The sequence below is a fragment of the Miniopterus schreibersii genome (genome assembly GCF_964146895.1).
Source record: "Miniopterus schreibersii genome assembly, chromosome: 11".
In the NCBI taxonomy this organism is placed as follows: Eukaryota; Metazoa; Chordata; class Mammalia; order Chiroptera; family Miniopteridae; genus Miniopterus; species Miniopterus schreibersii.
The window spans coordinates 71562010-71572059 of NC_138111.1; the positions used below are offsets into that span (position 1 = coordinate 71562010).

The 10050-nt window shown below is 64.1% G+C and overlaps 1 protein-coding gene across 29 annotated transcripts; it reads right to left on the minus strand.

The window, feature by feature from the left end:
- Positions 1-356: 356 nt before the first annotated feature.
- On the minus strand, positions 357-9625 carry NINJ1 (ninjurin 1). Of its 29 annotated transcripts, none has more exons than XR_013999809.1 (6): positions 9500-9621; positions 2573-2798; positions 1708-1892; positions 1258-1427; positions 954-1031; positions 357-844 (listed from the first exon to the last, which is right to left on the minus strand). XR_013999809.1 is itself a non-coding variant. In XM_081150929.1 (4 exons), the coding sequence occupies exons 1-3, from the start codon at positions 9572-9574 to the stop codon at positions 1738-1740; spliced, it is 456 nt and encodes a 151-aa protein (XP_081007055.1). In that variant the 5' UTR covers positions 9575-9625; the 3' UTR covers positions 357-1031; positions 1708-1737. The 29 variants fall into 29 exon arrangements, 9 of the variants coding, with proteins under 9 accessions (XP_081007055.1, XP_081007060.1, XP_081007058.1 ...); XR_013999812.1 differs by having other exon boundaries at positions 1258-1448; XR_013999821.1 differs by having other exon boundaries at positions 1731-1892; positions 9500-9614.
- Positions 9626-10050: the final 425 nt, after the last annotated feature.

Here is a 10050-nt window from a genome sequence, read left to right on the forward strand (position 1 = left end):
GGGGGGTAACACTTGCAGGAAGCCTCCCAATAGAGCAAATGATGACCCACAGTGGGACCCCTGCCACACAGTCTCTGGGCCTGGGATCCTGGGAGCTCTTTAAATCATTCTGTGCACTGACATAAAAAAATAACACACTGAGGCATCAGAGACCCAAGACCCTGGTCTCCGCCTGAAAATCTGACCGGAGATATCACGCACCAGGGAGCCGCCCAAGCTCCTGGTCCTGGAGAAGGCAGCCGAGGTTGGAACCATGTCCCCATAACTGCCCTGAGTGGAGGAAAGGCCAGCACAGGCTGAGCGGGGCAGGGGCAGAGGCAGGCCCAGGCCCCCTGGCAGGGAGAATGGTGCTGAAAGCCACACAGGAGGAACATCAGTTTTATTAGTCATTCTTGCTTAGAAAAGTGGGGCCTTGGGTCCCAGACCCCACGAGTCACTGCTGGTGGAAGGTGTGTGCAGGGCCCATAGCCATGGCAAGACCATGGGAGGAGCTGGTGATCCAGTGTTCCAGGTCAGGAAGGGCAGGGGCCGTGGGTTGGTTCTTTGTCCATATAGAAAAGTCCCAAGACGAAGGCTGGCCCTCGCCCCTTGCTCCCATCCTCGGGCCTGCTGCATGTCTGCGTTGGCCCTTCTTGGGATCTCCAGGGCTGCCTATGGGGCCTCTGATCCCTGCCCCAGGAGGCGGAGCAGCCAAGGACGGAGAAGGCCTCACACTGGCTCGAGTGTCCTCCAGTCCAGCCATGGGCTCTGGCGGTTTCAGGGAGTGCTGTGCAGGCAGGCGGGCCCCGAGGGTGCCGCAGCTTCCGGGGTCTATGTGGCTGTGGTCAGGCATAGCCCGTGGCATCTGCAAAGGACAGGAGATGCGAGAGCAGCCCAGGTCCGGTGACATCCTGGTGACCCTGCTTTAGTGGTGTGTTGGGACCACTCCAACTCCAGAAGGGTCCAATTCTGACCTGGGCAAGCCTCAGTTTCTCCTCCTGGGTCACTGTGAAGATCTGAGGGTCTGGCCCCAGCACACTCTGACAGGAGCCCTGGAGAACAGGGGCTGGTGGGGGACTCGTGCCATGGGACTGATGCTTGGGGACAGTCAGGGTCCTACACTGGGCCATGTTTGGGGCATACACTGGGCCATAATAACTGGTCTGGTCATCCTGCCATGAATAAGGGAGCAAGCTGGCACCCAGGTGGCTCCGTGGGATTCCCTTGCTGCCGTGGGGCGTCCCTGGTGGACAGATAGTACCTGTGAGCAGTACTCACCCTTCTTCTGGGGCAGGCCAAGGCATGCCCCTGGGCCCCAGGTCACATGGACCCCTGGCGTGCAGCCCCGGCCAGGGTCCCAAACACAGGCCTCTTGTGCCCCGCGGCCTGGTGCTGACCTTCTGCTTCTGCCCTCTGGATGCTCAGGGTGCCTGTGTCTAAGCCCCTGGCTGCACACAGGAGGGGCTGCTCTGTTGAGAGTGTTATGAGGGTCACCTGGCCTCCTTGGCTTCTGTTCCCTAGTGGGGTGGCTTTGGCAGGTGCTCAGCCTCTGAGCAAGGACAGGGCTGAGTGTGGCGTGGTGGTGTGCAGCCAGAGGCACCACCCCACAAGGCCCAGGCGGAAGCAGAAACAAGGTTAGGAGCTCTGCATGGAAGGCCCATATCCCCAGGCCTGCTTACGGGTCAGTGGCCAGCAGGGTTTGGGGCGGGCTTGTGGCGAGTGGAGTACCTGGGCCAGCCTGCCCGACCCACCTGGGCCCTACTGCCGGGGCGCCAGGTCCACGACAGGCTTTTGGACGCCAAAGGCAGTGATGAAGATGTTGACCACGACGATGACAAAGACGAGGCCGGTGGCCAGGTTGTTGAGGAAGTCCAACTTGGCGTGCTTGGCCGGGTTGTTGAGGTCGTACCTGACTGTGGGCGAGAGGGTGTGGACACTGCCCAGGCTGCCTGTACTGGGCCCAGAGCTGGGACGAGCAATGCTTCAGGGCCCACCTGTCTGTCAGAGAGACATGCCTGCTTTAGCACATGGCAGACAACGGGCCTGGCCTGTAAGTTGGCTGGACGGAAGCTCAGAGGGGCTCAGTGCCTGCGGTCACACAGGCAAGCACCTTTCTGCGTGTCCTGTGAGCGGCAGCCCAGTGAGCCTCACATGTACCTCAGGCCCTGTCTTCACATTCACTTTACATGCAGGGCAACTGAGGCCAGGAGGAGGTCAAGGCAATCCTGGAGCCCTTGCTGCTCCGAGCCCTGACCCTCACCTGGGGGAGCAGGACCACCATCTAATCCCTGTAAGAATTAGAGGGCACCTGGTGAGCACCCAGTACATGTCAACTCTTAGTATGTTTATGACATTTTCCCACATCCTCAGCGTGGGTGGGTGGGAGGACAGTGCCATGGAGGGGCTCTCTCGGGCCACATCCTGGACTTTGTGGCGAAATGAGGAGCCCTTCCAACCCCGTGCAGCTCTGAGGGCTCCATGCGCAGACAGTGTCGGATGGTAAGCGCCCTGTGCCAGGAGGTATGCAAGCAGAAGCAGCCCGACCCCGGGGGGCGGCAGGGCCCTCTCACCACGGCCCTGTTCGGGCACCTACCCAGGAATATGAGCAGCACGCCCACACAGATCTGCAGCACGAGGGAAATGGAGATCAGGACCACCAGCGGGACAAAGAAGCCGAAGTCGGGGCCCTGGTCGATGACGGCCTTCAGCTGGGAGGCGTTGGCCATGAGCAGGGCGATGTCGAGCATGCTCTCGGCCGCGCTCTTCTTGTTGGCATAATGATTCACGTTGATGGGCCTATTCCTGCTCCAGCGAGTCGGCTGTGGGGAGGGGCGGTCGGCGGGTTGGCCACTGGGAGCAGGCAGGGGCTGCAGGCCTGGGCCCAGCCCAGCCCCCACGCAAGCTTCCCCCCGGATCTGGCAGGGGAGTGGGGGCTGATGGCCCGCAGGGTGGGCCCAGGTGAGGCCTGGCAGGACACGAGGCCCAGAGAAGGCTGGGTAGTGCCTGCAAGACCCTCCCTAGGAATTGAGTGCTGAAGAGAAAGGAAACAGACACAACCCAGCACACACTCCCGTTTCAGACTGGAAGCCGCCTCCACTGGCTGCATGACCAGGTGGGGCCTGGCCACTTCCCTGCACGCCCCTGCCTGTGGCACCCCTGCCTACCCTCTCCTCCAGGTCTGGGTGGGCGGATGGTGCCGGGTGGAAGTGACTTTTGGGTGGGAGCTGGATCCCGGATCCCTGCACACTTGCCCAGCTGTGAAATGAGCCTTCCCTCTATGGCTGACCCCCCCAAACCACCTCCCCGCTGAGCAGGGCACACAGCAGAAACTCAATACATGCCTGGGCCTTCTGTGCTGCAGCTGAGCTTAGATCTCCCTTAATTTTTATTCAAAAAATTTTAAACCACATTATTGAGGTAAGGTCGACATGCAAAATGCTGCACACTTTTAATGTAACATTGAAGGGTCTGAGGTAAGTGTCCGTGTGTGACATCACCACCCACCCAAGCTTCCACTCGCCTGCTCCTGACCGTGTTTACCAGGAGTTGTGAGGAGCTCACGTCCTGGGACCGCCACAGAGCAGAGCTCCTGCACACACTCCGCCTTCCTGCTCACGGCCAAACCACAGGGCAAGTCCTGACCCTCCTCCCTCACCTTGACCTGAGAACACCCCTGCCACTCCCAGGTGCCCTCCAAGCTGTTGACTTCGGTCAGCCCACCTCAAGGCGACCGCAAACTGACCCTGTCTGGGCCCCTTCCCACCCCCTAGAACAAATATATTGCCTTAGGCCTGGCCCTTTGTCCACAGAAGCCCTTGAGCCGCCAGGCTGGAGCTGTGGCCTCCTGGGGGACTGGTCAGCAGGTGGCCTCCTGGGGCCACCTAAGAGATCCAGTTTCTGGACTCATTAAAGATGGGGGCTGGGAGGCGGGGGGCTGGGAGGGGCCACGTGGTGCTCAGTGCACCTCCACTTTCTGCAGCTGGAAATTTCACCCTGGAAAGTATAGATCTACAGAAGGGTGGGCCTCCCTTTTATGGCGTGTCTTCAAGTTTAAATTTAATCTAGAATAACACGTCCAGGGGGAAGGGAGGTTGGGCACACAGAGCAGAGGTGGCTTGGCTACCTGCCCTACCTTCCCTCACGTGAGTGGCTCTGAAGTGGAAAATCCACTTGGTTTAAAATTCTAGACCCAAAGGCACAAGGTCAGGCCTCCTCTGCAGACCCAGGCCCGGCAGCTCTCTGGGATGTTCCACACACAGCCGAGCCCCACTGGGTCTCCCCTTTGCCTCCCACACCAGGTCTCCAGCTGCACTCACACCACCAGTGCTGCTCCCCACCAGAGTCTGGGTGCAGGCTGCCCACTGCCCAAGGGCCTGTGCCCCCTACAGCAGGAGGCTGTCTCCTAGCTCCACACCCAGTCACATGTGTACTCCTACAGTTCATAAACCAAAAGTGCCAAAGGGCCCTCACTCGAAGCCACGCCAGTGCTCATCCCAGTCTCCAAGCCCAGAGAAAAAGCCAGGTGCAGACTTTACAAGGGGCTCCCACCTTTTGTAGGCCATATACAGACATGAGCTTATGCACACATGAACATATACATACATGAGCTTATGCACACACATGCACACCCACCCACACATGTACACACAGGACCATATGCACATATCATGTGCATAAGCAGCACATGGATAAACCCACAAACATGCATACACAAACACACAAGCCTATACATAAACATAATGTAGATGTGCATGTGTGGACATACACGTGTATTAACATACATATATGAATGCGCACACATATATATACAACACAGACGTGTGTGCACATACATAAACAAACACACACATATGTACAGACCCAGGCTAACCGTGGTGGCCTCTGGGCAGGAGGGAGAATTGCTTTTTATTCTGAGCTCTCCTGAGCCATTTAAATATTCCATAGCCATGTGGCCACACGCATGCTCAAATACAGAATGATGCTGTCAATGGCAGTGTGCGGCACTGAGAGCCTACGCCCCCGCAGTCCTCTGCCCTGGGGCCCCGGGCCAGCGAGCGTCTTACCTTCAACCTCATACCCCACACTGTGGGTAAACTGAAGACCCTTGTCCAAAGCCAACAGCAAGTGAGGGCTGCACTGGAATTTGAACCCAGGCCCTGGGGCTCAGAAGCCCTGGTGGCTGACACCATGGTCTCCTCAGGCCCGATGCAAGGGGCTAGGTCGGGGGTCACCTTATGGGGACTGAGCACTCAAAGTTCCCCTTGCCCAGGCTCCAGCTCCATGACCTCAGGACACCCAGCCCCTCTGAGCCTCAGTCTCCCACCTGAGCAAGGGGATCATGGAGCAGGTGCCCCGGGGGCTCAGGGGTTCTGGCTGTGGCCTACGCACCCCTCCTGGTGCAGGGTGCTTTCTGCCCACTCGGCCATCTGCTTCCTGTTCAACCTGTACAGTGATAAGGGCAGCACAGGCCGGAGTCGGGGGTTGGACCAAGCCCTGGCTCACCACAGCCTGGCTGTGTGGCCCTGGTCTCCACATCTGTACTCACTGGACCACCCTCTGGAGGATCCACCACCAACCGAGTTCCCCACTCACTGTGAAAGGAAGTGTGATTCTCCCCACGTACAGAGGGGTAGACTGAGGCTCAGGGGCGCCACGAACACCGAGAGGGAGGGGCAGATCAGAATTCAAGCCAGGCCCATCTTCCCCAAAGCCTAAGGCTGCCTAGGATGAGGCACAGCCTTGAAACCACCCTGGGAAGGGGCCCCAGGCTGATCCACTTCCCCCATGCCCGACCTTGGGGTCCCAGGCTTCCTGGGGGCTCTAAGCTGTGGGAGGAGCTCGGGGCCCTGGACGTGACCAATGCATGGGTGAATCCCAAGGAGGCTGCTGTCTTGCAAACCACCTCCTGCAGGTTTGGAACCCATGGGCCTGGACCAGCCACCTGCCTCCAGCTGCCAGGTGCCACCATGGGAACCCCGACCAAGACCTCTGCCAAGACCTGAGCAGTGCAAGGAACAAACACCCTGATTAATGTGTTCCTGGGGCCAATAAGACTTCCCAAAACCTCACCTGTCGTCCCAAGAGCTAGGTGACCTCAGGGCTGCTGGACTGTTTTCCCTAGAAGCCAGGAAGAGACCTTGTGGGAAGGGAGTTGACTCTATGCAGGGCGGCCCATCCTCTGTGGACAGAGGGTCTCGTGCCAGCTCTTCAAAGGCAGGTCACAGTTACCCAGGCCACTTCGCCCAGTACACACTGCGGGGCATCCTCAGTCCAGGGAGAGGGGAATTAGGACTTGATTGGAACCCAGGATTTGAACCCAGGTCTGAGGCACCCTGGGTGTCTGGTTCTGGTCACAGTATAAGGGATTTCCAGTCCACCCCAGGCTTGAATGGGAGAAGATGGAGGGCTGGCTTGCCCCAAGTCTCCTGCCCCCACACTCCCCGCTCTCCTGCGAGACTAGGACAGGGCAGGGCAGGGCAGGGCCGAGGCCCAGTGAGGCCCTGCAGAAGCTGAGGGGTTTTGTTACTGACTCCCTCCAATCCTGCCTGGCCTCCACTCTGCATTGGACCCCAAATCCTGAGTGCAGTACTGAACACAGAGCCAGCGTGGGAATTCCCACCTGTCCTCCCAGAGCCCACTTTCACGACCAAGGATACCAACAAGCCTATGAGGTTCATCAGCTGGCTTGGGGGTGTGTGCGGGGGGCCGCTACGGCACCTCCCATCTGTCATCACTGATCCAGCCGCACCATGGCCGGGGGGTGACTGCCCTGAGCCTCAGTTCTCTCACATCTGTAAACAGGGTTGTCAGGAGACTGACTGAGGGGCTCCGAGGCCCGGTGGCCAGTCAGAAGACAGCCGGCTGGGGTAGGGGTGGCCAGACCTTGCTGCCCAGCCCTTACTGCTGTGAAAGACTGCCTCCCCAAAAAACTATAGCAGTTAATTAAATAACCCTGTGCAAAAAACCCCAACACAGAAGAAAAAGAACAAGCCTGGGAAACAGGGCTGTGACAGCTAAGTGGCACTGGGGTTCCTAGGTGTCCAGCTCCAGCTGCTGGTCCACCTAAGCCCCTCTGCACAGGAACCTCCCTATGGGCTCAGTCAGCACCAGTGCATGGGGGCTCTGGCATCCTTCCCTCTGGGGTCAGAACTGAGAACAAAACTGGCTCTGGCAGAGCCTGGGTGTCCCTCGTTGCACGCTGACACTGTGCCCACTGCACAGGCTGTGTGAAGGCACCCGCTTGGGGCCACATAGGCCCACACTGTCCCCAAATGTCCCCACTCAGCCAGCCAAGAGGTCTCCTGCTCCATGCAGGAAGTCTGGTGGGGGCGGCGGGGGTGTTTCCGGTGGCAGCTGGACTGTGGGCTGGGCACACCCACTTCCTGTGGGCTCAGCACTGGCCTTCAGTGACCCTGCAGCCTCATCAGTCACCTTTTAGAACTCGGCCAAAAAAACAAACAAAACAAACAAACAAACAAAAAAGAACTCGGCCAAGACCCTGCCTGCCTTGGAACGTGCGGGGAAAGCAGAAATGAGTAGAGCAAAGCTCCCCCAGCAGCTGGAGCGGCGCATGGCCCAGATGTGGCCCAGGGGCCTTGCCCACCCTGTCCCACCGCCTCCGTGCTGTCCTCAGCTGGCCCCAATCCCAGCATCTGCTGCAGGGTCCAACACAGCTGCCCCCAACCAAGCCACCGCGGGCATGACATAGCCGAGGGCCGCTTTCACAATTAAATTATAAAATTAACAGTTACCATTCCTCCTGCCAGCAGCAAGTGAGCTGACTTAAAACAGACACCAGCTCACTTCTGGAGGGGGAGGGGCAGGTGGCCTGCGTGAGGGCCGCGAGCCGAGCACACGGAGGGACACCCAGGGGTGTCCCCACGGCCCGGCCCAGGGGCTCGCCTGCCCACGGGTTACACCTGTGACTCCCACGTAGGCCCGGCCACTGGGAGGGCGCCGCCCCACCCCCTTCGCAGCAGAGAACGCCGCTGGGGGCACCGCCGCCTCCCGCCGCCCGGGGCCCTGGCGAGGCCATGGCTTCTCCCTTCTCCAGCAAGCCTGCCTCCTGCCCCTGGCCGGTCCCGAGGCGCGGCGGGCGGGCGGGCACCGGGCACGCTGCCTCCTTTAGGTCTCACGGGGCTGAGGAGCGCGGCCACCACCCCATCTCACGGGAGAGACTGAGGCACAATGATGGGCCTTGAACACAACCAGGCGGGTCCCGCGGGCGGGACAGGACGGAGGCGCGGGGGCGCAGCGCGGGGGCCGGGGGGCTGTGCGGCTGGTGACCGCTCGGGGGCCACCGCCTGTGGCCGAAGCCGGCTGGACCAGCAGGCTCTCTCACGGCTCCAGCGAGGCCCCGCCGCCGTCGCGCCTCCGCCCGGCCAGGGCTCCAGGTCCCGCCTGCGGGCCTCTCCCTCCCTCTTCCCTCTGCCCGGGGCGCCCTTCCCGACGCCCGGGGCCGCACGCCTGGTGTGTCCCCCACTCCCCGAGGCGGGCCGGGGTCACTTTCTCCGTTTTCAGACGGGGCGGCCTCGAGCAGCGCCCCCGCCGCAGGTGCCCCACGCCCGGGGCCCCCCAGCCAGGGCCGCGCGGGGACAGCGGGGCGCCGAGCCCGCCGGGCGGCTCCGGGACAGGCCCCCGGGGGGCGCCGGCCGCGGCTCCGGCCCTGCCCAGCGGCGGGGGACCGGCCCTGACGTCGGGGGGCCACGGCCAGTCCTCGCCCGGGCCCCCCGCCCCCTGACCCGCGGGGAGTCGCCGCACAGGCCGCCGGGCTGCGCGGTGCAGGCGGGCGCAGCGGGTGACGCAGCGGGGGCCGGGCTGAGGCCGCGGGCGGAGGCGGGCGGAGGGCTCCGGAGGGGCTCGGAGGGGCTCGGGAGGGGCTCGGAAGGGCTCGGGAGGGGCTCGGAAGGGCTCGGGAGGGGCTCGGAAGGGCTCGGGAGGGGCTCGGAGGGGCTCGGGAGGGGCTCGGAGGGGCTCGGGAGGGGCTCGGAGGGGCGCGGAGGGGCTCGGGAGGGGCTCGGAAGGGCTCGGAGGGGCTCGGGAGGGGCTCGGAGGGGCTCGGGAGGGGCTCGGGAGGGGCTCGGAGGGGCTCGGGAGGGGCTCGGAGGGGCGCGGAGGGGCTCGGGAGGGGCTCGGAGGGGCGCGGAGGGGCTCGGGAGGGGCTCGGGAGGGGCGCGGAGGGGCTCGGGAGGGGCTCGGGAGGGGCGCGGAGGGGCGCGGAGGGGCTCGGGAAGGGCTCGGGAAGGGCTCGGGAGGGGCTCGGGGGGGCTCGGGAAGGGCTCGGAGGGGCGCGGAGGGGCTCGGAGGGGCTCGGGAAGGGCTCGGGAGGGGCTCGGAGGGGCTCGGGAAGGGCTCGGAGGGGCGCGGAGGGGCGCGGAGGGGCGCGGAGGGGCTCGGAGGGGCTCGGAGGGGCGCCAGGCCCCGCGCGGACGGCAGCCCCGCCGCCCCGCTGGCCGCTCCGGCCGGAGCCCCGGGCCGCCTGGCGCCCGAGGTGGGGAGGGGGGCGGCGCGGGGGCCTTACCGAGGGGTCCGGGGGCCAGGGCGCGGCGGGGCGCAGGCCGCCGTTGAGCTCGTGCTCCTCGGGCCCGGGGTCCATGCCGCCCGGCGCCGCGCGGAGACTGAGCCGCCCGCCCCGCCCGGCCCGCGCGCAGCCGCCCCCGCCCCGCCCCGCCCCGCCCGGGCCGCTCCGGGACGCCGGCGCCCCGCCCTTCCCGGGGGGGACCCCTCGGGCGCCGACTCCGGGCCCCCGCCTTCCGCCCGGGACGCGGGACTCCGAGGCCGCCCCCCCCCCCCCCCGCCCCGCGGGACAGCCTCGGGGTCGCCAGGCGGGAGGCAGGGCGCCCGCGCCTCGGGTGGCACCGGGCGCCCTCCAGAGGGTGGGGCCGCCAGAGCCATGGGCGCCTCCAGCCCGCGCTGTCCCCCGTCCCCGAAGTTGGGCCTGCGGGGCGGAGGGGGGGCCGGGGGGGCGAGGGGGGCCGGGGGGCGCCGTCCCGGGGCCGGGGCTCCGCGGCGGGGCCCGCGCGACCTCGCGTCCTGACCGCGCCGCAGGCACAGCTGCTGTGCCCCTTCCAG

Coding starts and splice junctions, on each gene's coding strand:
- NINJ1 (XM_081150929.1), bottom strand. CDS start 9,574: ATGGACCCCGGGCCCGAGGAGCACGAGCTCAACGGCGGCCTGCGCCCC. Junction 2,799..9,499: donor CCTGGCCCCCGGACCCCTCG/GTAAGGCCCCCG, acceptor CCCTCCCCACAG/CCGACTCGCTGGAGCAGGAA. Junction 1,893..2,572: donor CGTGCTGCTCATATTCCTGG/GTAGGTGCCCGA, acceptor TCTCGCCCACAG/TCAGGTACGACCTCAACAAC.